The sequence below is a fragment of the Siniperca chuatsi genome, linkage group LG3 (genome assembly GCF_020085105.1).
Source record: "Siniperca chuatsi isolate FFG_IHB_CAS linkage group LG3, ASM2008510v1, whole genome shotgun sequence".
NCBI classification, from domain to species: Eukaryota; Metazoa; Chordata; class Actinopteri; order Centrarchiformes; family Sinipercidae; genus Siniperca; species Siniperca chuatsi.
This window is the reverse complement of record NC_058044.1, coordinates 1,476,657-1,504,652: the sequence shown is the minus strand read 5'-3', so window position 1 is coordinate 1,504,652 and position 27,996 is coordinate 1,476,657. Positions and strand designations below refer to the sequence as shown.

Here is a 27,996-nt window from a genome sequence, read left to right as displayed (position 1 = left end):
ACTCTGACCTCTGTGGTAATAAAAGTAATTTGAGCGCCCTGTGCTGTCCAGTCTCGAAACATCACCACCCACTCCTGGAGGTGAGAAATTGACCAGTCTGTCAAGCTCCTGCAGTTTGCCGATGACTCCACCGTCATTGGGCTCATCTCTGGTGGGGATGAGTCCGACTACAGGTGGGAGATTGACCACCTGGTGACCTGGTGCAGTCAGAACAACTTGGAGCTCAATGCTCTAAAGACAGTGGAGATGGTTGTGGATTACAAGAAGAGACCAGCCCCCATCACCCTGTGTGACTCCCCTGTGACACTGTGGAGTCCTTCCGCTTCCTGGGCATCATCATAACCCAGGACCTCAAGTGGGAGCTGAACATCAGATCCCTCACCAAGAAAGCCCAGCAGAGGATGTACTTCCTGCGGCAGCTGAAGAAATTCAACCTGCCAAAGACAATGATGGTGCACTTCTACACCGTCATCATCGAGTCCATCCTCACCTCCTCCATCACCATCTGGTACACTGCTGCCACCTCCGAGGACAAGGGCAGACTGCCGCATATCATTCGCTCTGCTGAGAAGGTGATTGGCTGCAATCTACCTTCCCTCCAGGACCTGGAGGCCTGACCCCTCCTGTAGGCCGACCCCTCCCATCATGGACACAAACATTTTGAAACACTCCCCTCCAATAACAGGCTGCAGTCCTACAAGACCAAAAACTTACAAGACCAAAACCTCACACTGACATTCCTTGTATGTGAAAACCTACCTGGGAAATAAAGCTGATTCAGATTCTTCTTCTGATTCTGAAACAGTATGTCAACGCTTGTTGTCTGTTCATACCTGAGAGTGTCCAGGCTCCAGTGTGGATCCTCCAGTACAGCAGACAGCAGCTTCACTCCTGAGTCTCCTGGATGATTGTAGCTCAGGTCCAGCTCTCTCAGATGGGAGGGGTTGGATCTCAGAGCTGAGGCCAGAGAAGCACAGCCTTCCTCTGTGATAAGACAGCCTGACAGCCTGGAGACACACACACACGCACAGATAATTATTTATTTATTTTTATCTATTCTTTCCTTGTCAGTTTGAATTCCCTGATTAAAATTCACTAAATGTTACATTTTATTATCAGTCAAATTACACTAGAACACGTCAAAGAATTTTTACTTAAATCTGCATTAGTCATTTTTTAACACTTCTTGTGCTGCCACAAGAAGCGGTAAAACACAATATTGACTACACCTTATGAAGTTAATATTATGAATGTCTTAGAAAACAGTTGCCTTCTTCTGCGGTGACCTGCCAAACTAGCACAAAAATGGAGTCTGTGGAAATATCGGTCTTAAAAGTTGCCTTCACCCCAAAAATGTCTTGATCCTTGTGGCAGACATCTGCGAGATCACAAAAATATATTTTAAGTGCAGCCAGCTGCAGTGGGAACGCTCTGTTCCCAATTTAAAGAGTGCTGAGGTTAAAAAAGCTTCTGCCATCAAACAGAAGATTTATAGTCCTATACAGGCCAGACTGAATGGACTGCAGAACTCTTGTTTCTCAGTATGGCAAACTGTTCTAATTAGGCCTCAGTGTACCTGTGTACACTAAGCTCTGAATGTAAAAGTGAGCAATTAAAGTGATTGCATAGCAGCTACTTATTCATACTGTCTGATGTAATATATGTTTGCAGCATTTTTTTCATTATTTGGTTAAATCGTCATGTATGCCTTGGGACGCAAGACATACAATTTCAGAAAAATCTATTGATTAAAAGGTGAAATCCAATCAAATCAAATTTTATCCACTGTTAATATAAAAATACTGAATGGAGCCGCTTTAATGATTGTTGAAAGGTACCTTTGCTGCAAAATTAAAATAAATTAATTCTGAAAGGTTTTTAAAGACAGTCATTCCCAGAAAGTCTCTGAGAAAATTTGTACTGCAGTGATTTTGAGTAGTCTACACTTTCTACAGATGTTGGACATCTTTCATAAATGTTATTAACATGTATGTTAAGCAACATTTAAATGGCCATCTGTTAAACAGAAATTGAATCCTGACCTGAGTGTCTCCAGTGTACAGTGTGGACTCTCCAGTCCAGCAGAGAGCAGCTTCACTCCTGAATCCTGCAGGTCGTTGTTACTCAGGTCCAGCTCTCTCAGACTAGAGGACTGGGAACTGAGAACTGAGGACAGAGCTTCACAGCTTCTCTCTGACAGATTACAGCCACCCAGCCTGAAGGAGAGTTAGTGATAAAGACAATACTGATATTGTTTCTGTCATCTACAATGTAAAACACATTGCATTTCTATGGTTGCTCTTACTGAGTTAATGAGTCAGACAATCATGCATTAGTGTCTCAAGTGTTGAGAAGATTTTTCATTGTGTATATTACTGGGAACTAACAGCAACTAATCAAAAACTTAAAATGTATTGTGATTTCCTTACACAACTTAATTTTAGCCCTAAATTATCTAAAATGTTACAAATGTATTCTTATTTAATTATATTTATATAGCGCCAATTCATCACAAAAGTTATCTCATTGCACTTTTCCTATAAAGCAGGTCTAGAGCGTACTCTTTATAATATTATTTACAGAGACCCAACAAAGCCCACCATGAGCGACAGTGGAAAGAAAAAACTTCCTCATGGCTGAATTAATATGTGAAAGTACATTAAAAATGAAGAAACTATTTGATAGACTGTTCAAATGATCTGTGCACTTACAGAGCTTTGTCGGAGGTTTTGACCAGTGGCAGCAGCCTCAGAAGAATATCCTCTGAAGCAGAGTATTTCTTCAGGTCAAACACGTCCAGATCTTTTTCTGATGACAGTACAATAAAGACCAGAGCTGACCACTGAGCAGGAGACAGTTTATCTGTGGAGATACTTCCTGAACTCAGGTACTGTTGGATCTCTTCCACTAGAGAATGATCATTCAGTTCATTCAGACAGTGGAACAGATTGATGTTTCTCTCTGCAGACAGAATCTCACTGATCTTCTTCTTGATGTATTCAGCTGTTTCCTGATTGGTCTGTGAGATTCTTCCTGTGCTTTTCAGCAGGCCTCGTAGGAGAGTCTGATTGGTCTGCAGTGAAAGACCCAGGAGGAAGCGGAGGAACAAGTTCAGGTGTCCATTTGGACTCTGTAAGGCCTTGTCCACAGCACTCTTGTGGAAATCTTTTAGTTTCAGTTTGTCTCTGAAGACTTTAGACCACAGGGAGGTTGGTTGTTCTTCTGACAGCAGATTGACACCAGATTTGATGAATGTCAGATGGACATGAAGAGCAGCCAGAAACTCCTGAACACTCAGATGGACGAAGCAGAACACCTTGTCCTGGTACAGTCCACTCTCCTCTATAAAGATCTGTGTGAACACTCCTGAGTACACTGAGGCTGCTCTGATATCAATGCCACACTCTGTCAGGTCTGATTCATAGAAGATCAGGTTGCCTTTCTGCAGCTGCTGAAAAGCCAATTTTCCCAGAGAAACAATCATCTTCCTGCTCTTTTTATTCCAGAGTGGATCAGTTTCCGCTCCTCCATCATACTTGATGTTCTTCAGTTTGGACTGAACCGCCAGGAAGTGAATGTACATCTCAGTCAGGGTCTTGGGCAGCTCTTCTTCTTCACTGGTCTTCAACACATCCTCCAGAACTGTAGCAGTGATCCAGCAGAAGACTGGGATGTGGCACATGATGTGGAGGCTTCGTGATGTCTTGATGTGGGAGATGATTCTGCTGGCCTGCTCCTCATCTGTGAATCTCTTCCTGAAGTACTCCTCCTTCTGTGGGTCAATGAACCCTCTGACCTCTGTCACCATGTCAACACACTCAGGAGGGATCTGATTGGCTGCTGCAGGTCGTGTGGTTATCCAGAGGCGAGCAGAGGGAAGCAGGTTCCCCCTGATGAGGTTTGTCAGCAGCACATCCACTGAGGTGGACTCTGTAACATCAGTCAGGACCTCATTGTTCTGGAAGTCCAGAGGAAGTCGACACTCATCAAGACTGTCAAAGATGAACACAACCTGGAACTCTTCAAACCTGCAGATTCCTGCTTCTTTGGTTTCAGTAAAGAAGTGATGAACAAGTTCCACCAAGCTGAACTTTTTCTCTTTCAGAAGATTCAGCTCTCTGAAAGTGAATGGAAATGTGAACTGTATGTCCTGGTTGGCTTTGTCTTCAGCCCAGTCCAGAGTGAACTTCTGTGTTAAGACTGTTTTCCCAATGCCAGCCACTCCCTTTGTCATCACTGTTCTGACTGGTTCATCTCTTCCAGGTGAGAGTTTAAAGAGTTCTTCTTGTCTGATTGTTGTTTCTGGTCTGTCTGGTTTCCTGGATGCTGTTTCAATCTGTCTGACCTCATGTTCATCACTGACATCTGCTGTCCCTCCCTCTGTGATGTAGAGTTCTGTGTAGATTTGATTCAGAAGGGTTCGGTTTCCTGCTTTAGCAATCCCCTCAAACACACACTGATATTTCTTCCTCAGGTGAGACTTGAGTTGACATTGACAAACTGCAGCAAATGTTCCTGAATGAAAACACATCAGATTAGATCAGTGAGTGGATGTTAGTGTTAATGTGAGGAAAGTCAAGCGTGGAAAATACTCTCACTGCTCTGCAGACAGTCAGCAAGCTCCTCCTGCTTCATTCTCTTCAGGAAGTGCAGTGTGATCTTCAGAAATGCCTCTCTGCTGCTCGTCCTCTGCTCTTCCTCCTCACTGTCCACCACCTCCTCCTCATCCTCACTCTGTCTCTCTAAGCATGCTGGGTAATCTGAACTCAGAACCTTCTGGAACTTCTTCAGCTCGTTCTTCACAAAAGTGACAATGTTTTCCTCAAGATGCTGGAAAAGAATACAACCTAAAATGTTAAATTACATCTATCACTTTATTTGCAGTAGAAGTAAAAGGTGTTAGGCATTTACACACCATAAAGAGAGAGTCTTGTTCTGTTGGATGCTGCTGGATAGGCTGACCAATGGGAACCTCTGACCTTTGCTGCTGAACTCTAGCGAGAAAACAAGAAGTTAACAACAACATAAAGTTCTGCTCTAAACTTCTCATAAGACTGCGAATGCCCTCTGATGACCTTTTTCATACTAGCACACACACACACATACACACATTAAACAGTCTCCCGGCACAAGTAATACATTTAAAAAATGCATATGCGTTAAGTGTTTTCTAAACCAGTCTTTACACTATACTATAATGTTTATTTACTGAAAAATGGTACATCAGCCACGCTTGCATACATTGCTTTTGGGAACATTTCATGGATTAGGTGATAAAGTTTTCCGGCACCGACGACAACCCCTTTAGGCTGACTGAAGAAGCTGATCACTGTCATTTGTGTATTTCATTGATCACACACAATTGTTTGAGGAAACCATTTTGTATGTCATAATTTACTGAAAAAGTTGTTTGTGTCTTTGTACTAACCCTGGTGCTAATAAATAGAAAACTGGAAAAGCCTTAGGAAAGAAACTGATTTACTTTCGATTGGCCTCAAATAGATTCTGGCAAAACTTCAGACTTGACTTGACAGGATGTAGAGCTGCAAGGCTCGGAGGAAGCCTGATGCTGAAGGCTCTGAAAATTGTTTGGCTGTCTTTGTTGACATACCTCTTCAGTGATTAATGCAGGTTGGGGACAGTGCCTGTGGACTTGCAGACCACGGTGGTTGTTCCTTTTTTTTTTTTTTTAAGGGGAGGGTGTGCTCCAAATATCAAGTTATCACATTGATTAGCCTCCTGGGATAGTTTTTGATAGGGTGCTGGAAAGTAGTGGAGTTATTTTTTCGATAAAATCTCTCTTAATTTAATTTATATATATATATATATATATATATATATATATATATATATATATATATATATATATATAATTATACACAACACAATATGTAACGTATTGTAAAATTATATCATGCTTTTCTTTCTTTTTATATATGTCTCTTTGCCTTTACAAGCGTTTTGCATGCACGTTTGTGCTGCTTCGCAGCGTGCCTTCTTCTTGATCATAATTATTGATGCATTAATGCTGCTTTAATGTTGCAGCTGGTAAATGTGGAGCTAATTTTAATTTGTCAGATTAATGTAGTGGAGTAATAAGTAAAATATTTGCCTCTGAAATGAAGTGCAGTAGAAGTAGAAAGGTATCAGAAAATAGAAATACTCATGTACAAGTACCTCAAATTTGTACTAAGCACAGTACTTGAGTAAGTATACTTAGTTACTTTCCACCACTGGTAACTGAGTTGAGAATCTCCATGAAGTTAGCTAATGCTAGCTAGTTTAACTAACATTACATATCAGGAAGGTGGTTTTAAACAGTCCACAACGTTATTTACATTGCGTTGTTCTATAAGACAGTGGCTACTGTGCCTTTAATGGCACTTTATTTGCTCAAGCTGCAGGTAATCACACGTGACTCACGGCAAACTCCCATATGCCGTGGACAATCATTCTCGCATAATTCACTTTAGCCTGAGCAAATAAAGTGCCAAACATGACAAAAGTTGGCCCATAGAAATGCCACAGAAATGGAGTGCTACACTATTGAGTAACAATAGTAAGTTGACAATCCAGTAAGGTTGATGCTAGCCTGGAACGGCGGGAAGAACGATTTCATAGCAAAGAAAGATAATGTGCATTCGCAGTCATTCTCGCGACCAGTTTGCAGGTATGAAATTCTTACCTTTCTTCAGCAGAGTCGTGTCCATCTCTGAAGTTAATGAATATAAGCTAATAAAACCAGCCATGCTGATGCATCAGTCAGGCTCTAATACAAACATGCTAATTTTTACTAAAACAGGATTAGAGCAACATCAGCTTCAGAGTTGAATTATCCAGTCTGGGACAATAAATAATGTTCATAATATTAGTTATCTGGTCATATTATTCATGTCATGTTGATGATCATTTGTTTAGTTTTAAGCTACAACCTGACCTCCCCTAGTTAAGAATGTGAGTTCTGGGTCTTTTTTTTTATTGAAATTTGATGAGTAGGGCTGTCATGTTTCATTTAACTTTTTAGCTGTTCCGACCACTAATGTTTGTATAAAACAATGATGTAACATTCGATGACTGACATGTAAAGTTATGAGTCTTTAGTAAAAAATCTTCACTCATTGTCAACATCCACAAAACATTATCAAAACGTTTCACCTCTGGAAGCATAAAACATTACAGGAGTGTTCTTTGAAATGATCAACTTCAGAATAACGTTGTGTGAATGTTGCAAATGAAACGTTCCTCCAACAACAACATTGTTATGACTTGAACAGAACACGATGGGAACGCTCCCCTGCTAGCTGGGACCATGTTGACTTACTGAGTCTCTGAAGGAAGTCGTGCTTTAAACTCTAAAGGATAACCCATGGACTGGTGGCTCTTGATGGACACACAGCTGGGTCCAGGTCCAGGAGAGTCTGGTCTCTGCTGGTGAACCCTGATGGAAACAGACAAACCAATACACCTCTCAAACCTTTGTTATTGTAATATTACATTACATATTGTCATATTATTACTAGCATATATGTTGATACAGATATATCTGTAAAAAGCGAAAATAAGCTGTCACGGACAGCATCCGAGTGGGTGTGCTGCATGAGGAGCAACAACATCTGCTGGTTCTGGAGAGCTTGACCGCGGAGGTGATCTTGGGGCGCCCTTGGTTGGAACAACACAACCCCGTTATTTCATGGACCACGGCGAGGTGCTACGGTGGGGTCGTTCCTGCCATTCAGACTGTTTCCCCTGCCTGCCTTCACCATCACGTCCTCAGCCAAGGGAACTTCCGGTCTGTACCACCTCCATCGGGAGCCCGCGGGAGAAACAATCTGTGGACATCCCTGCCTGCTACGCCACCTACAGGGATGTTTTCTGCCCTAAGAGAGCCTCCCGATTACCACCTCACCGGCCATGGGACTGTGCCATCGACCTTATACCGGGTGAACCAGTGCCCCGTGGGAAGATCTATCCTCTGTCTATCCCCGAGCAAAGAGCCGTGGAGGTGTACTTAGAGGAGGCCTTAGCCCAGGGGTACATCCGACCTTCTACTTCCCCTGCATCCCCTTCATCCATGAGGTGCTCCGGGAGTTCCTCCACAAGTAAGTCATAGTCTACATCGATGACATATTGATCTACTCCAGGAGCCTGGCCGAACATCACCACCACATTGCGGATGTCCTGGAATGCCTGAGGCAATTCCAACTCTTCCTCAAAGCAGAAAAATGCTCCTTCCATCAAACCTTAGTGCAGTTCCTCAGCTACAACATCAGTAGCAGTGGCATCCAGATGGACGAGGGGAAAGTCGAAGCCATTCGAACCTGGCCCACACCTACATCCATCGCCAAAAGTCCAAGTCATCTTCCCTCTGGTAAACTCTGTCCACTGCCCACTCCCAACTGACCTTGGTCACACCTAGGAGTGGACTTCGTCACCGACCTACCCGCATCCGACAACACATGCATCCTGGTCATCGTAGACAGGTTTTCGAAATCCTGCCGTCTACTCCCCCTCCGAGGACTACCCACGGCCATGGAAATAGCAGAACTACTGTTTAATCACGTATTCAGGTATTATGGTATCCCCGAGGACATCGTATCCGACAGAGGCCCCCAGTTTATCTCACGGGTATGGAAGGCATTCTTTTCACTCCTAGGTGTGACCGTCAGCCTCTCGTCCGGTTACCACCCACAAACAAATGGACAGACGAAGGAAGGAAGGAAGATTCAAGAAATCTCGCACTTCCTGCGTACCTTCTGCCATGACCGCCAGGACTCTTGGAACCAGTTCCTGGGTTGGGCGGAGTACGCTCAGAAGTCCCTACGCCAGCCTACCACTGGACTCACTCCCTTCCAGTGCGTACTCAGTTCCCATGATCGGGGGAACCCTCAGAGGTGCCTGCGGTCGACTACTGGTTCCGAGAGAGTGAGAGGGTCTGGGACGCAGCCCACCATCAACTACAATGAGCCCTCTGCAGGCGCTGACTAACAGCCGACCACAGACGAGCTACAGCTCCTGATTACCAACCGGGTCAGAAGGTCTGGCTGTCCACCAGAGACATCAGGATGCGCCTGCCCTGCAGAAAGCTCAGTCCCAGATTCATTGGCCCCTTCACCATCATCAAACGGATAAACTCGGTCACGTACCAACTTCAGTTACCTGCACAATACAAAATCCATCCTACCTTTCATGTATCATTACTTAAACTTCACCACCCTTCTGTTGATGTCTCCACAGAGCCTGGCGCAACTACCGAACCCCCCCTCATCCTGGAAGATGGAGCCGTCTACCGTGTAAAGGAGATCCTGGACTCCCAGCGCCATGGTGGTATCCGAGAGTACCTAGTGGACTGCGAGGGGTTCTGTCCCGAAGAACGATCATGGGTCCCCAGACACGACATACTCGATCCCTCTCTTCTGGACACCTTCCACGCAGACCATCCAGAACGACCTGCCCCTCGTGGAAGAGGACGGCCACCACGACATCGGGGTCCGCGGCCCTCAGGTGCGGGCCATGGAGGGGGGGTGATGTCACGGACACGCCAGGCTCCCCAGCTTAACAACCACAGCGCACTCCCTATCCAGAATTCTAAGTACACACCTGTTTCCAATCTCACACCTGACATTCATCTGCACCACATCAACCCCAGTATAAAAACACTCCACTCACCTCAGTCAGTGTCCGGTCTCGTTGATGCATGGACAAGAATCGCCGCTACATCAGACTGTCGCCTTCATACTCAAGCCTATCCCCGTTTGTGTCTCCTCGCCTGTGTCCCCGTCGCCTGTCCCGTGATTTCCAAGCCCCCGTGTGTGTTTCCAGTCCCCGATCTCCAACTCCATTTCAAAAGGACGGTATCCATAACCCCTTCCAATTCTGAAACTCTCTGCTTGTTTGATCTGTGTTAAATAAAATCATCTGTGTCTCCACCTCGGTGTCTCCTGCCCTTCTGTGTCGTAACATAAGCCAATAAAACCAGCCATGCTGATGCATCAGTCAGGCTCTAATACAAACATGCTAATTTTTACTAAAACAGGATTAGAGCAACATCAGCTTCAGAGTTGAATTATCCAGTCTGGGACAATAAATAATGTTCATAATATTAGTTATCTGGTCATATTATTCATGTCATGTTGATGATCATTTGTTTAGTTTTAAGCTACATCCGACCTCCCCTAGTTAAGAATGTGAGTTCTGGGTCTTTTTTTGATTGAAATTTGATGAGTAGGGCTGTCACGTTTCATTTAACTTTTTAGCTGTTCCGACCACTAATGTTTGTATAAAACAATGATGTAACATTCGATGACTGACATGTAAAGTTATGAGTCTTCAGTAAAAAATCTTCACTCATTGTCAACATCCACAAAACATTATCAAAACGTTTCACCTCTGGAAGCATAAAACATTACAGGAGTGTTCTTTGAAATGATCAACTTCAGAATAACGTTGTGTGAATGTTGCAAATGAAACGTTCCTCCAACAACAACATTGTTATGACTTGAACAGAACACGATGGGAACGTTCCCTGCTAGCTGGGACCATGTTGACTTACTGAGTCTCTGAAGGAAGTCGTGCTTTAAACTCTAAAGGATAACCCATGGACTGGTGGCTCTTGATGGACACACAGCTGGGTCCAGGTCCAAGAGAGTCTGGTCTCGGCTGGTGAACCCTGATGGAAACAGACAAACCAATACACCTCTTAAACCTTTGTTATTGTTATATTACATTATATATTATCATATTATTACTAGCATATATGTTGATACAGATATATCTGTAAAAAGAAAATAAGCCAATAAAACCAGCCATGCGTGTGTTCCTCCAACAACCACATTGTTATAACTTGAACAGAACACAATGGGAACGCTCCCTGCTAGCTGGGACCATGTTGACTTACTGAGTGTCTGAAGGAAGTTGTCCTTTAAACTCTAAAGGATAACCCATGGACTGGTGGCTCTTGATGGACACACAGCTGGGTCCAGGTCCAAGAGAGTCTGGTCTCTGCTGCTGCTCTGGGCTTCAACACAACACACACAGAGCTTTGACTGTGAATAATGATGGTGGAGAGATCTGAGAGCTGAACTCTGACATGGAGAAGAGTCATGGACAGTCAGAGATCCTCAACTCACCTCTGAGCTCTGGTCTGGCTGCCATGTTCCCCACACAGAGTGGTTTTAGAGGGGGGGGCTCCCTCCTCTGTCTCCTCACACTGGTTCATAGCAGAGCCCACACCTTCACACAAACACAACAACATGCTGTCAGAGCTCACACATTCATTACAACATCATCAGATTACAGGATTTCTGCTGCTGTCATCAATCCTGACAGGAACATTTTAATAGTTTCAGTCTGAGTCATCACACTTCCTTTGAGCTCGACTAAACTCACCACTCTCAGCTGTAGACGGCATGATGGCAAAAATAAATAAGAGTTTAAAGTGCTGCCAGTGTTTTATCTGTCTAACTTCTAATGTCACTCCTCAGATACAGTGGGAACGTAAACAGGAATGTGCAACACAAAGTTTTAGTTTAGTTCCTAAATTTTGCTCCCTAATTATAAAATAACTGAATCCATAACTTGAAGCTTAACATAGCCCGAACGATACCAGATTTTTGACGTCGACACTGATAAAGATATTTATCAGGACAAATCTGATGATGTATCGGCCAATAATGTATATTTTTTTAACATAAACACGTAAACAAACACTCTTGAAATGGATCCCTTAGATTTGTGTAAGTAAATAATTGTGACCCAGATACTCATCGGGACATTTTAAAGTTGAAAAAAATCATCTTGTCACCGCTCTCTAGTGGACAAACTCTGTAATGGAGATGCTGTTTCTAAATCACCTCACATCTAGTTTGACATTTCTTGTTATTTATCTGCCGACATGAACACAGTCTAAGGACCCAAATGCAGAACACAGGAAAGGGGGAATAGTAGTTGTGACAGTTCTTTATTATAATACTGCAAGCAATGACAGGTTGATAAGCGCTCTTCCAGAGCAGGCGAGTCCATGTAGTCCGCGGTAACCAGTAGCGACGCTTGTAGTCACAGTCCGTGGAGAGCTGACTGGACTCAGAGGACGGAGACGGTGGGTGTAGGTTCTGGCTTAGCTTGTGTAGCGGGGCAGGCAGAACAGGGAGGCTGCTTTGCAGACAAGGGAGAGAACACGGAGGCCGCGACCACAGGCTTTAGGCAGGCAGCGGTCCAAAACAGAGAACAAGTCCAACAAGCAAACAAATCCGACAGGGAGCAGGCAAAACTACAAAAGTCCACAGTACAGGCAAGGTCAAAGAAAACAAAGAATCACTCCAACAGAACTTACAGGTAACCAAATGCTGTGATCCGTGACACAGGAACAAAGCACAACCACAATGCACATGACAAGGACAACGTCCCAACAATGAACAAAGGAAAAATGTAAGGGAGACAACGAGACACAGGTGCAAACAATCAAGGTGGGGCCAACACTCTAAACTGGAAGGAAAGCAAACAAAGACAGGAAGTGAAACCACAAGACACACGAGGAGAGGAGAACACTACAAAATAAAACAGGAAACAGGACAAAACCTCAAACTATGACTATGACAAAATTCCCAAAACTATTTTTCTATCACTACTCATAGAACTGAAGTTATGAGAAACTACTACACATACAGATGAAAGCCATGACTGAACTAATCTGGTGTCTTATACTGTCCTACCAGAACAACACAAACTGTCCCAGCCAATTACACCTCAGCTCCACCCAGGCCACGTCCTCTTTACCCATATTAGGATTTCTTGGCTCCAGTAACTTACAGTGGCGAGTGTCCCAAACCCAAACTGCAGGTTTCAACTTTCTCACAGACACTCTGGATGTGTATTTATTCAGTCTGTAGTTCAGGATTAAAACTCCGCTCTGCTGTTTTTTGTTTTTTGAGGACGTGTGACCACAAATCAAAACTAGACAGATTTACACTTTTGATGGGAAGAGGTTTGTGACACACACCTGCCAATCAAAAACATAAAACAAAAGCTGGAAAAAGTGGCACCCAGCTTCTACAGCTGTGCCGTACACTGGGGCTGTACATAGTCAATGGCAGGCTAAGAAGAGACTCTCCTGGTCGCTACACTTATAGTTCAGCTCTTGGCAGTAGTATAGCAGACTATTTCATTACATATCTAGACCCAGTGTCTCTCAGAGCTTTCACAGTCAGCCCCCTCTCAGACCACAGCAAGATCACGGTCTATAAGAAAAGGGCCCAGTCTAACTTTAGGGCCCCTAGGCCCTGTCAACTGTATAACACCACTCACGTAGATGGGCATCCGACAGCATGGGTAAGTACCAAAAGGCATTGGAAAATCTAAAAAAATCTAAACAAATAAACAATAACAAGGAAATTAAGGAAAACTAAGAACTAAGAAAATGAATAAATGAAAAACATAGAGACTTAGATAACCAGAATATATGCCTTCATTATGATGACATTTTGAAACAATACAAATACATCTAAAAACAAAGAGCAATACACCAGGATGTAGCTCTGTGAAACTGAGGAAGTCCAACCGGTTCTGGGAGAAATGGAGCAGCCTGAACAAACAACAAGATGAAATGGCAATTCAGGATGGCGGAGGTGGTGATAAAAAAACAACCTGAACCCTCTAGATTACACAATAACAGAAAGAAAGAAACTTGAAAACAAAAAAGGCTTGTGGAACTGATGGAAGCCTCAACAAAATGATCAAAAACTCAGACCATAAAATCAAATTGGCTATACTCAAACTATTTAATACAATTCTATCAGTCGGCACCTTTCCAGAAACATCTGGAACAAAGGTTTAATAACCCCAATTCATAAATCTGGAGATAAATATGACCCAAATAACTACCGGGGGATCTGTGTCACTAGTAACCTGGGGAAATATTCTGCACCATCATTAATAAACAAATTGTCAGATTTCTTAAATCTTTTGCTTAAATGCCAGATTGGATTCTTGCCAAATTCCCGCACAACAGCCCATATATTTAACCTCTACACTTTAATTGATCATGAATGAAACATAATAAAAAGGAAGGTCTGCTTCGTTTATTCCATCTGGCATGAGGACCTTTTCTATAGGCTCATTGAAAATGGCATTCGGGGAAAACATATGATTTGATTAAGGACATATATACAAAAAGCAAATGTGCTACAAAGATCTGAGACAAACCAACAGCCTTCTTCTCCCAGGACCGGGGGGGCCTCAGGACCACAACACCGACCCAGTCAGACCAAACCGAATTATCAGCCAACAAAAAGAAAACTATATCACATATTGGAGGGAAACAACAAAAAAACACAGTAAATTAAAATGTTATCTGACCCTAAAAAGACGATCTGACCACAGTAAAAACTCCAAACTGAAGAAAAGTCCTGACTGTGTTCAGACTCAGCAAACACATCATGTCCCAAATACCAGCCTCTGAGAAAAGAACATTTTCCCAGTAAAATAAATAATAATAATAATAATAATAATAATAATAATAATAATAATAATAATAATAATAATAATAATAATAAAAACACCATGAATTTAAAAACACAACAAAAACAGAAAAACTCCAAAATTGACTTGGAGAAATTCCCAAATATGAGATGATTGCATCAAACTGTATCACCTCATGTCACAACCTGAGGACAACCAGAGGAACCTGAGAAACACAACTATATGACTTTCCTTTATGAATTTATTATTATTATTATTTTTATTTCGTATAGATCAGTCAACCTCGTTGTTAGGCCCATATTTTATCTGTACCTTTAATGTATAAAACCTGACTATTATAACCAGGTTATATATATGTTGCTATATATAATTTAGTTAATTACAATTCTGTAAATGCGTTTATTATTTTATAATTTTGAATAAGTCCTTGCTCTTATAATGATACTGATACTCACTGTGTGATGGAGGGTCTAATGTCGGAGTTAAACACACAACCACCCAGGTACACACACACACACACACACACACACACACACACACACACACATCCACAGTCTGTTACAGTGTTCATTGTTTGTTTGTTTTTGTTTTGTTTTTTTCTGCTATTTTCCTGATTTTATTAATTCTATTTATCTTTGGCAATATTTGCCAATGAAGCATTGTGATTTGAATTGAACTGAACAACTTTCTGTCTTCTCACCAACCTGACCAATCAAACCCACGGAAAACAACACAAGCCCCGCCTTCTACAGGCTCTGACATCACAACATGAATTTTCCTAAATGTGTCTCCAGGTAAAGAAACAAACAGCAGGTTTTTGTTTGATTCACTGATGTGTGGTTGTTTTGTTCAGTCCGAGAATAATAAGGATTCAGGCTGTCAGACCAGTTCTGCCTCTTGCTCATTTCTCAGCAGTGAAGTCAGCTGAGATTAAAATCTAACTTGTTACCTGCTGCTGATTAAATCTGACTAAACTCAACACGAAAAGGCTCATTTTGGCCAAAAGTCACACATTATAGAATAATTAGTGAATGAATTCATGAATATTCAGATCTAGAAACAGTCAATAAAAGTGTTCAAAGAGTGACACACTGCTCTCATCTAGTATAGACAGATAATATATAATATATATATTATGTAGCCCCAAAATATAACGACTGACAGCAGTTTCTTCATCAGAGGTGTGTCATGTTACCTGTCAGGGCTCTCACCTGTTAAAGTCACGTCCAGATGAGGTCAAAGAGACTTTCTATCTTCGTCTGCAGACGCTGACAGACGCTGCTGGTGTCTGTGTTCATCTGACCGACAGCCGTCACATCCTCATACTTTCAAATCCAAATCCAGAAACGTCAGTGTGACGTGAGAGCAGAAACCCAGTGTGAGCTGCAGAGCTGCCAGTCAGCAGCAGGCGGCAGTGTTGCAGAAGCTCTGGCAGTCAGCGCTCTGATGGTAGAGTTTTCACAGCAGCTGGAGACGCCGACAGAGCTCCACAAAGTCCAAACTGCAGGAACTCTGAAGCCCCAAAAACAAGAAGGAAAAGAAAAACAGGTTTATTATTGAATGTGGAGGGAGAACAGTCTGTAAACTCATGACAACATGTGACAAACACAACCTGCATCAACAAAGAGACAGAGAGGTCGACTGAAACTAACCTGCACACATCTGACACACATTTACGGTCAAACTGTCTCTTTCAAATATTTGCTTTACTTTTATTTACTTATTTACTTTATGAATTTATTATTATTATTATTTTTATTTTGTATATATCAGTCAACCTCGTTGGTAGGCCCATAATTTATCTATACCTTTAATGTATAAAACCTGACTAATATTATTTGATTTGTAAATAATTTAATGATTTCATTTTTCTATTATAACCAGGTTATATATATGTTGCTATATATAATTTAGTTAATTACAATTCTGTAAATGCGTTTATTATTTTATAATTTTGATTAATTCCTTGTTCTTATACTGATACTGATACTCACTGTGTGATGGACGGTCTAATGTAGGAGCTAAACACACAACCACCCAGGTACACACACACACACACACACACACACACACACTAACAACATCAACACACACTTCCACAGTCTGTTACAAACAAACACACAGCAAGTGTTCATTGTTTGTTTTTTTGTTTGTTTTCTGCTATTTTCCTGATTTGGTGAATTTTTCTTATAATCATTATTTCTTGATGCTTTGGCAATATTGTACACTCGTGCCAATGAAGCATAGTGATTTGAATTGAATTGAACCAAATGAATCAAATCAAACCCTAATTATCATGCTGTTTAACTTAATATATTACATTGTAATTTGAGTTTTACGATTGTCTACGGTTTTAGGGTGGCTAAACGTGTCACATGACTCATGTTCAGTCTGACGTTGTTGTTAATCGAGTGTTGATAATTTAAGTAGTTATATGAAGTGAAGTTGTTCATATTATTTAGGTAAATGTCACTTTTAGGGCACACACACACACACACACACACACACACACACACGCCTATCCTCGTCACCAACTGTAAAACCCAAGCCATTAAATAAGAAGATGGATCAGTTTTGTGTCCGGACCGACACTCTGAAGACGGAGCTCTGAACCCTCACTTAGACAAAAAGGATTCAGGCTGTCAGACCAGTTCTGCCTCTCCCTTATTTCTCAGCAGTGAAGTCAGCTGAGATTAAAATCTAACACTGACTGTGAAGTGATGCCTTCCTAACACGACTACACTGTAAGAAATGGAGGACAAAATCCACAGTCCTCATTCTGTGTAAAAATGACTTCTACAGTTCAGCTGAAGGTGATATGAGGCTTCAGCAGTCTGAGTTACACAAATCAAGTATTGATCTACAAAGTTACAGTCTGTTTTAGAACAAAGTTCCCTCTTTGTGTTTCTGTACCTCCACTGCAGCTCAACAAGGAAATTTCATTTTAATTCAAACATGTTTTAGGTCATGAATGTGTTGAATTTACTGTGTTAGTAAAGGGAGAGAAAACTTATTCCATAACTTTGATTTGAAGGTGTCACAGGAAGAAAATGTGGAAAAATCAGGGGGCTGAAACTTTGTGAAGGCACTGTGTTATTTCTCATCATTCATCTCAGTCACATGAGAAACATACAGAGCTCTGACTGGGAGGAAACTAATGAAGCTTTCTGACACCAAATTCACAAAAAATGTTGTTTGAGTTTTTGGCTTCACTGTAACATCTCAGAAATGACGTCCTGAACGGTCTTTTGTCTGCTGGACTGTTTAAAGGCTTCACGAACATACTTTGGCTTTTTGATGATTCAACTTTAATGGAAAAAAACATGTTTAAAAAAAGTTAAAAGCTGAATTCTGTCTTAATTTTAATATCCAAGTCTAGAAACATGAAACCAGTCAGTATATGTCAGTTTTTATAGAACAACTCCATTAAAGAGTGAGTCAGTTGTCCAAAGACTTGTTTGGACAACTGAAAACAATGTTTGACGTTGACACTGGGGTGAAATCAGCCAGCGAGGAATAGGACCCAAATGCAGACAGTTGAGGCAGACAGCGTCAGTTCAGTGATTTCATTGAGAAATGGAGGTACGTAGGCTTACAGAGTAATGAGACTGGCAAGGGTCGAAACCAGGAAGGCAGTCTAAACAGGTGAACACATCCAGAGGGTAGGCAAGAAACCCAAAATCAAAAAAGATCATGCTAGAAAGCAAAAGGCATGAGACGCAGTCCAACTTTAACAAAGTGGCAAGGGAACAGTGGAAGTGGACCGGTATATGTAGAGTGACTGATGATGAAGTGGGAACAGGTGTGTAGATGGGCGGGGCAGTCAGGTGATGGGGAAAGGAGGGAAAGTCCGAGGGCACCTGGTGGATGGATGGAAAATGGCATGAAGGGGCCTGAGGACTGAGGAAAACAGAACTGAGGCAGACGTTGTGACACATGTATAAAATCTATGCCAGTAGAAAATACTTGACATGACAACTATCTATTTATCTATCAATTGTGTGTTTTAATGACTACTAATGCTGCATTCATGTTGTGTATGAATTATTGGAAAAATGACTTCCCGACTGGGAAAATTCACATGAAAACTGGAACAACATCTCGGAAAGTCTGTGAAAATGTTGGTACATGACTTGCTACTAATACTAATACTATACTATACTGTACTAATACTGTACACTAATACTATTACTAATACTAGAAACAGCTATCAACATGTTGTTCAAACGCTCTGACCAATAAAATACACATCTTCTTTGTAGCGTCCATGTTGTTTCCATATTACGACTTAAAGCTCATGAACACACCGAAGTCAGAAGAACGAAGAAATGGGACCATCCAAGGAGCACATGAATGCACCATTCACAGACCTGTCACCTGTGACCAATCACTGTGGACGTAGTGAGTAGGTTAATTCATGAAACATGATGTCATCATAGAACCACTGAGGAGGACTGTTGGTGGTGAGATCAGATCCTCTCCGCTGGAGACCCCCATACTGTCCGGTCAGTCTTACAGTCTGAGTGAGTGTGGCAGCCTGAACGGTCTTTTGTCTGCTCGATTGTTTAAAGGCTTCACTAACATACTTTGGCTTTTTGATGATTCAACTTGAATGACTTCTGTAAAGGAAAAGAAAACAAAAGTTGAAGTTGAACCCTGTCTTACTTTTACTATCCATGTGTAGAAACATGAAACCAGTCTAACCAGTTAGAGTGACATTGATAGCATTGTTGGAGAACCTGAGGTGAACTGTTTCAAACGGTGAAGGGAGAGCAAACAGCTCATAACATGAAACATGACAACAAAGACATAAATGCCTAATGAACATTAGACTAAAGTGTTTATTGACTAAAACTAATATAAATCTAACGATGCTTGACTTTGGAATAAATCTGACTAAAGATTCATTTTTATTTCAGTCACATTTAGTGGCTGTCATCAGTGGATGGAGTTTGCTTAGCTGTGACTGAAGAAGAAGTATTTTATTAATAAATAAATACTCCAGGACTAAATGTCATAAACTAAGTTACATTATGAACTTAATAAATTAATATAATAAATGCATTTATATAAAATATAAGGAAATACTTTCTATAATTACAAGTATGTTATATTATAATGTCAGTCGTTCATTATCTGTCATTATTATAGTTATAGTTACGTCCAAATGTATTAATAAACTGTTGAAACCCGTCCCTGCAGGACACGTTGCGTTCGTGTTGGTGGGAAGACGTCAGGTGCTGCATCTGAGAAAAACACGTCAGACATGTGAAGGTGGGAAGGCCGGCGGCCGCCTGATAAGAAAAGCACACCGACATCAAGGCTATGCTGACAGGTAGAAGCTTTTTCACAAGAAAGCTGTTAATCAATGACTAAAGTGGCTGGCACTCAGTCCCCCACCCCCCGGGAACGACTTTAAAACGCTTCAGCCATGAAGCTCTGCTGACTCGTTAAAGTGAGTCGGAAAATGTTTACGAACTGAAGGACATTCGCAATATTATCAGTGTTTTTTAACGTACGTCAGAGATAAAAATGACATTTATAAGGACCAAAACCTGCAGTGCATACATTTCAATCCAAGATGGCAGTAAAAGAGTCCAAGCGGTTCACAGGACTGAATGCCGGGAATTGAGATCCTCGTATTTATATCGAATTCTTGACAAAATCGCATCCTAAGATCCCAAAGATCTCTGGATCTTTAACGTGTGCGCCTGAAACAAAGAGTCCTTCTCCAAGCCTCATTCAGTCCCCATTAACACCAGGCAGTATTTCATGTTGTCCGTAATATTCCTGAGAATTTTGGGGGGTTTAACGACATGAAGCGTAGTTTACGTTCTACAATGGCATACATTTGACATATTTTGGGGGTTTTTAAGGATTGTTCTGATATTTTTTTTAGGCTAAATGTCATGAAATTTGACAGATCTGGGACATTTCATTTAGATTATGATGTAGGACAAGTTTACTAAAATTTCATTTTAAAATAAGCAGAAAATGATGCCGTTTGGTTGGTATTTGGTCAAAAACAGAGGGGTGGGGATGTTTATGGGGAATCCTGGCGACAGCCCCGATTAACACTAACACACACAGCTGTTAAAGATGCAGTCCGACCTTAAATTGCCGTTATTACAGTGACGTCTCTGGCAGGGTCGGCCCACCGCTTTGGTCCAGACTGAAATATCTCCACAACTATTGGCTGGACTGTCGTTAAATTTTGGTTCAGACTCTGATGTTCAGCGCGATAAGTTCGAATGAAATTGGTGATCCTCTGACTGTTTCTCTGGCGCCACCAGCTGGTCAAAGCTTTCACTTATTTAGTGAAATATCTCGAGCTCTACTTAATGGATTGGCACCAAAATTGGGCGACACTTTACTTGGACAGTCCGCCTACAGATAGGTAATAGAGCATTCGTAACATTCCCACTGTTGCGCTGTTGTCTGTAGATGTTTAACAGATCAATATGTGAACAAACCCGAACAGAGTGGTTGCTCATCTGTTGAATCTCAACTAATGAGCTGCTGAAATGTGACAAATACTCTGTGAACTATCTGTAGGCGGACTGTCCAAGTAAAGTGTTACCCAATTATTTTACTGGCATTGATCCCACTGACTTTGGTGCTCCCCTCCTGCGCCACCATGAGATTCACATTTGTGGTTTAAAGCGAAATTCCTCGACAACCGTTGGATGGATTGAGATGAAATGTGGTTCAGACATTCACGTTCCCCTCAGGATGAACTGCGATAACTTTGGTGAAACCTGCAGAACTACATTCCCATCAGCCTCAGCTGTACTTTGTGTTTACTGCTAATTAGCAAGTGTTAGCATGCTAACACCCTAATCTAAGATGGTGAACCGAAGCAGGACCACCTGCTTGGCATCGCCGTGGTAGCATTGTCATTGTGAGCACATTAGCATGTTAACTTTAGCATGTTAGCTCAAAGCACCGCTGTGTCCGAGTGCAGCCTCACAGAGCTGCTAGCGTGGCTGTCGAGTCTTCATCTCAGATGTGCTGTTGAGTATTTAAGTATTGAGTATCCATTACGTCACACGTTACAACTAAATGTCCATGAACCAAGATCCCGTTCCTCAAACAGGAAGCTGCATGTAACGGATCATCCTTCCCCGCCACTGCACACCACAATAATCTGAGGTCACATCCATAACGATGGTCAGACTCTTACAGACAAACTAAAACTGATGATGTGCTGAAAAACGGGCTCAAATGATTCTGCCGTTGTTGTTTTTCCCACCTAAATCACAACACCGCATGAACAAATCCAAAATAATGACACATTATTAGACTTATTATCTGCAGCTCTGTGTTTAACATCAAACTTCTCTTGTGGTGAGAAATCCTGGTTAGAGAAACCTTTTAAAATCACTCAAAACTTCAACCGCGAGAGCAGCCTGTCGAGGGGGGGGTGGCGGCGGGGAGGTGTGTGTGTGTGTGTGTGTGTGTGTGTGTGTGTGTGTGTGTGTGTGCTGGGGTCAGCGTGGTGCTACGGTACTGACTCTCACAGCTCTCCTCAGACTGGCTGCCTGCATGTGTGTGTTCATCACTGAGGTAAGAAAAAGCTCAGATTTTGAATTATCGTGTGAATAATGCAGATCTATCTAACTCTGACGGGATGACAGTAGAGTGCGTGTTGTGTTTCTGAGCTGAACCGCAGTTCAGGCCACTGAGTTCGTGTTTGAACGCAGCGCCACATGTTCACGGCGTCACCGCCTGTTTCTGCTCTGACTTTGAGATGTTTTCAGATTAAATCACATTTTCAACTAGGTGTTTTTCACAGATGTGTCTTTAAACTAGATGTAGTGAAGATAAAACATTATTCTCTTGTCATGCATATTGAGGTTTTAAAAATGTGCTTAACATGTCTTTTAATCAACAGCACCTGTTAATATTCTTTTTTCTCTCCTGTTCGTGGTAGTTACATGTGACTCTAAACTTGTGTCCAACGTGCTTCAACCAAAATGTCATAACTTTGTGCTGATATGAGGGTTATTAAAAATATCCCTTAAGAGCTTTCACATGTAAGAAGTGTAAGACTTAATGACCAGGACATCCACTACAACGACTGTTATGACACGTTTCATTTAGTCGACGTTTTAATCACTTAAAGTGGACAAAACATTAGAAAGATCTTTTAAAATCTACCTCCAAAATGTGACACAGTTGAGTCCTGACAAGCACGGTCGCATTATTAAGTCAGATTAACCCTTTGCTCTGGTAACTGTTAACGTGTTCTTTACACTTTGAGGGGTCGCGATGCGATAAATGATTATTTATTGACACGCAGGAAACGTCTGCTGTGATGTTTATGCTGTTTGATCGGAAGCGGCCTGATGAAGAGTGTATCTGGAGCACAGCGAGGGGTCGAAGTGCAGAGACACATCTGCGCTTTTTAACTCTCTGATGCTGCGAGGGCTTTTGGAGTGCACCTCAGCAGAACCAAATCCCATTGTCTTTATTTTTTTGTTTTCCATGGAAGGACAATAGGGCGGCCGAGGGGGTCCATGTTGAGGGTCCACCGTCCGCTGCTCCGACACCCCGCAGCTCTAATTGATGCTTTGTCCGTCCACATCTCGCCTCGTTAGAGCCGTCTGAGCCCGCAGGCCGGAACAAATCCAACGTGTCATCTGCGCTCAGGTCTGCTGCAACTGTGTGTGTCAGCGTGTGCGCTTATGAGTGCTGAGGTTTGTACTATGTTTGTGTATATTTGGAAAATTTGCACATTTCTGAGCTACATTCACACTGATACAGATAAATCTGAAAATGCAACTTTCGTTCGTATTCAGTTGCCATTTTCTAAAAGCAAGGTTTGATTTGAAAATGTCACACTGTTGTGAGCATGACACTTTCAAAATTATAAACATTTAGGTTTTATTTTTGATCAGAATAAGTCTTTTAAAACACAAATTTAAAACCAAAGCTTAGGTTAAAATTAAGTTTTGTCTTAAACCTGCAATGACGGATTATTTCTCCAGTTGTTTTCAGCAGAAACCAGTCGTGACACTGACATATCTTCACCTTTTAAGTTGAGGGAAATATCTGGCTCTTTAGCTGCTAAACGCTCCACTATGTTCACCAGCTAGTTCAGACGTTGTTATTATAAAAATAGTTTTTCCTTTCAGGCGGGGAAACAGCTGGTTTTGTTTCCCCTTTATTAGATAATGATGTCTAAAGATGTTGGATACCACTGTTCTGTTTGCTTTATCACTGGGTGTGTTCATCTTGTACACCACTTTACTCTGTGCGTGCTGCAGTGTGGCCATCGCTGCATGTGCACAGATGCTCCCGTTGGTTGACTTTAAATCTTTCCTTGGGCTGGTTCCTCTGTGCCCGTGTACATACATGTTGTACACAGCTTCCATCCAGGTGTGAGATGATTTTAATATACTGCAAAAGGACAGTCTTGGATGAGTATCGGCGTCCTTGTTTGCTGCTGTCCTGACTGTCCCGTGTCCAGACTGGGCTAACTTCCTTCTAAGCAAGGATTACAGCCAATGATGATGTTGCTCTGAGTCTGCTGGATGTGGAAGTAGGCAGCTGTTTGAACTTTGTAAACCAGTATGTGATGGTTGTTGAGTTCATCAGTACAGTGGAGGAGGTGCAGGGGTCGTTAGCAGAGCTGCTGCTAATTGACATGGAAGTTCTTGTATTGTACAGCGAGACAGCAGCCCACCAACTGACAGTGAAGGGGGGGCGATACAGGGAGAGTCCAGCAGCTGGGAAACAAGGACACGCCCAGTTCAATTTGGCAGAGTACCAACTATGGTGGCCTCAGAGGTCAAAACTAACCCACACAAAAAACATGAACACGATGAAACAGTTATCTTTGTTGTTCCAACAGAAAAAAACTGTCAGAGAACATTTTCATCCACGTAATTTTGTTATTAGGATATTACTGACTTGCAATTCAATTCAATTCAATTTTATTTATATAGCGCCAATTCATAACAGAAGTTATCTCATTGCGCTTTTCCTACAGAGCAGGTCTAGACCAAACTCTTTATAATATTATTTACAGAGACCCAACAAATCCCACCACGAGCAAGCACTTGGCGACAGCGGCGAGGAAAAACTTCCTTTAAGAGGCAGAAACCTCGAGCAGAACCAGACTCAGGGGGAGCGTCCGCCGCTGCCAAGTTGGGTTTTAAGAGAGAAAAAGAGAGACATTACAAACAACATAAAATACAATAAGGAAAAGAGAAAGGACAACATGGATAACTTACTAACTTACATGACGCGTCTCCATGAAGTTCCTCATCATGTCCCAGCGGCTGCCTAAAGGTTCGAGCATCCACATCTCCTCTGCAGGTGTGCACGCACTGTCCGCAACAGTCAGTGTGTACATGGTCACGCTGTGATCCGTGCAGGAGCTGCCATTTCTCTCTGACACTGTAGAGGGCACTGTGGACAAACGTACAGCAGCAAACCGGCAGAAGAAAGCAGGAAACGCTAACTGTGAAGTTTTTTTGTGGCTGTCTGTTGCTGCTGTACAGCACTTGTGCTGTTTTCTACGTGCCTCTTGATTCTTCTCGTTTTTATAAATACGCTGGTTATATGATTATCAGTTTTTTTGGAAGGAGGTGCAGGAGGAAGTTATTGGGTAGAGGGTACCACAGACCAACGAGCCAATCATCAGCAAGGAGCCGGTGTGGCCGCAGACCGCGATGTTTAAAATGTTGAGAGGCACGTTCCGAGTCGCAATTAACATAACTGAGGAAGTTTCCGAGCGCGCACCCCTGTTTGTGTAGCCTGGCGCAAGAGGCATGCAACGGGCCTAAGACTCTGTCAAAGTCTTTCAGAGCTTTTCCACCACAGGAAGTTCTCAAGAACCTTCAGAGGAAGTCAGGAACCTGCGTTTGGACCAGAGAAAGCAGGGAATAAATTCAGTGGTTCCAGATGTAAAACAGTCCCTGCTCCAGGAGTGGTGAACATCGGTGGTTGGTCAAACACACCACAGTAACTACAACTTGTGTACAGCTTCATTCACAAAACAAAGACGCACTCTAGTACCGATATTAAGATGAGAGGTTGGACATTTCTTGGTGTTTGTTAACGTTAAAAACAAAGTTAGGAGAGAAAGAGTGAAGGAGGAGAAATAAAATGGATTTTCTGATTGTTTCCTGGCGGTCACATCCTAAAGCAGAAATAAATAACCATCAGACGCTCAACAGTCACACAACGGCAAACACAAAGAACAAGAGTCACTCGCTGTTTCAAAGACCACCGTGAGTTTTGAATCCGTCATGGGTTTAATTAATCTAATGTTCAGACTTTTAGTTCCTGAGATTAGTTCCTCTGGTTCTATAGTTCCTGGAACTATTTGGTCGAAAAGGGCTATATAAAACACATGTGACCAGTCAAAATAGTCATCCAATTATCTACTTACCCAGGTAACACAAGGTACACTGAAGTACACTTAATTTAAGTATACTTAATACTTCCATGTGCACATGATTAATGTACTAAAATACTGTATTTTATTCATTTAAATGATAAATACATCTTTAATTTAACCTTATGTTCCTTTTAACTCTTTATGTTCAGCACTTGGAGTTGCATTTGATGAATGACTTGTGCTATTTAAATAAAGTTTGATTGATTGATTGAGAAAAGTGTGCTATCAATGTACTAACAAAGTACTTAGTCCGCTAATGATATATCATATTGCCACTAAACAAATACTGAAATACAATGAAGTGTACTTGACTGTACTTAAATATACTTAAGTACATCCTTTTTTCCAAATGCTGTTCTTTCTAAAAATACATTTTTTAATATTTTTATATTTTAATCCATGCTTCAGATAACTGTTAATACACTTATAATATATAAGAAATATATTTCTATCAAATGTGTGGATAACACATATCATTTTATTTGAATTTAGAATGACCTTCAAGTGCACTAAAATATAATTAAAGTATACTGAAACAAAGTAGGAATAACGTGTATTTAAAAAGTTGTACTTCAGTATATTTAAGTGCACCTTAATGGTGTCTCAGAATAGTACAGTCAAGAACACTAAATTCTATTTTAGTATATCTTAAGTGGCACTAATGATATATCATTAGCATACTAAGTACAGTGTTAGTACATCAGAAATAGCACACTTTTAGTACATTAATCATGAGTATACTAAATATACTTAAATACGTCATTGTACTTTTCCCCCCTGGGTATTAAATTAACTTTGATCAAAAGCTTTACATCTGAGCGCTCTCACAACAGATTAGCAAATGCATATTTGTGACAAATGTCTGTAAAATGTGTTCTAAGGAAAAGAACTGAATCAGAAAGTGAGTGCTGTTCTGGTGTAATGACGGGTTGGATGTGAACGTCTGTTTGCATGAGCTGCAGTCTGCATAATGTGCAGCAGTACGCTGATGATAACAGTTTGTACCTGCAGCTTCGGACCCTGATCTCTTAACCGCTCTCCACTTTCCTCCAGCTTCCTTCACTTCCTCAGAGCGTCTCTGCAGGCCGTGAGACGCCGGACGCCTCGAAGACAAGACTGAGGAGTGGATCTCACCCAGTCTCCATGGTAACAACTGTGTGTGTGTGTGTGTGTGTGTGTGTGTGTGTGTGTGTTTCCAGCTCCTCGGGTCGACTTGTTAATCTCTGCAGGCAATTGTGACGTCACACGTTTCCTCACAACCACCTGCAGAGATGATCCAGTCGCCCTGCTGATCGCTCTGCTCGGATCAATAACAGACTCACTGCTGTATCATGAATCTGGCGTTGTGGTGCAAAGTAAATGAGTACATTTACTATGCTTGAGTACTATTTTGAGGTACTTGTACTTTACTTAAGTACTTCCATTTTCTGCTGCTTTCTACTTCTGCTCCGCTACATCTCAGAGGGAAATATTGTACTTTTTACGTCACTACATTTATCTGATTAAAGTCATATTAATGCATCAATAATTATAATCCAATAATACAATACATATTATTCTGAAATGAGCCATTCTGCATAATAAGTACTTTTACTTTCGGTACCTTAAGTACATTTTGTTGCTAATACTTTTGTACTTTTACTTAAGTAAAATTTTGAATGCAGGACTTTTACTTGTGACAGAATATTTCTAAACTGTGGTATTATTATTATTATTTTACTAAAGTAAAAGAACTTCTTCCACCACTGGGTAATGATGGCTCGCTGGCGTCCCCTAGTGACAGCTGGAGGTAACTGTCTACATTTCCAGACATCCTGCCATCAGTAAGTTCAATGATTTTAAAGGACAGAAAATATAGACAGAAGACAGAAAGAAAAGAATGAAAAGATGTGATATTGGTCTCTTTTCCTGTGATCAGCTGATGAAATCAATATAAAAGGTCAAACCCAGCAGAGGAACTATGTATCCAGAGGATGCTGTGTTTACAGGAAACAGCTGTGATCCAGTTTAATCTCAGCTGGCAACTGTGAGCTTCGAGTTTTCTCACAGAGCCGCCCGAGGTTCACCTGAACGCAGCACCATCACTTCCTACCAGAGGACCAGGACAGCCTCAA

At 41.6% G+C, this 27,996-nt stretch overlaps 3 protein-coding genes across 17 annotated transcripts in view; 1 reads left to right on the top strand and 2 right to left on the bottom strand.

Moving 5' to 3' along the window:
- LOC122873026 (NACHT, LRR and PYD domains-containing protein 12-like) overlaps positions 1-27,996 on the bottom strand; it is a 657,912-nt gene that overhangs the window by 2,433 nt on the left and 627,483 nt on the right. The window contains exons 15-16 of the mRNA XM_044189262.1: positions 2,043-2,216; positions 834-1,007 (exon numbers count right to left, since the gene is read on the bottom strand). Coding sequence (XP_044045197.1) covers positions 834-1,007; positions 2,043-2,216 — 348 coding nt within the window. The remainder of the gene's footprint in view (positions 1-833; positions 1,008-2,042; positions 2,217-27,996) is intronic.
- LOC122873028 (NACHT, LRR and PYD domains-containing protein 12-like) overlaps positions 1-27,996 on the bottom strand; it is a 1,034,258-nt gene that overhangs the window by 576,136 nt on the left and 430,126 nt on the right. For 3 of the 15 annotated variants that reach the window (XM_044189285.1, XM_044189289.1, XM_044189288.1), the window contains exon 1: positions 15,684-16,079. The exons of 5 other annotated variants lie outside the window; for them this stretch is intronic. Coding sequence is in view for 2 of the 10 variants with exons in the window: in XM_044189276.1 (XP_044045211.1) it covers positions 2,708-4,515; positions 4,599-4,830; positions 4,916-4,994; positions 7,322-7,438; positions 10,550-10,666; positions 10,895-11,014; positions 11,127-11,215 (2,562 nt within the window). In the remaining 8 variants the exon portion in view is untranslated. Of the gene's footprint in view, positions 1-2,707; positions 4,516-4,598; positions 4,831-4,915; positions 4,995-7,321; positions 7,439-10,549; positions 10,667-10,894; positions 11,015-11,126; positions 11,230-15,683; positions 16,093-27,996 lie in introns of those variants that run through there. 7 more of the 15 variants (XM_044189279.1, XM_044189266.1, XM_044189278.1 and 4 more) reach the window with 5 other exon arrangements.
- The window catches only part of LOC122873033 (NACHT, LRR and PYD domains-containing protein 3-like), a 573,599-nt gene that overhangs the window by 408,507 nt on the left and 137,096 nt on the right, over positions 1-27,996 (top strand). The window lies entirely within an intron of this gene.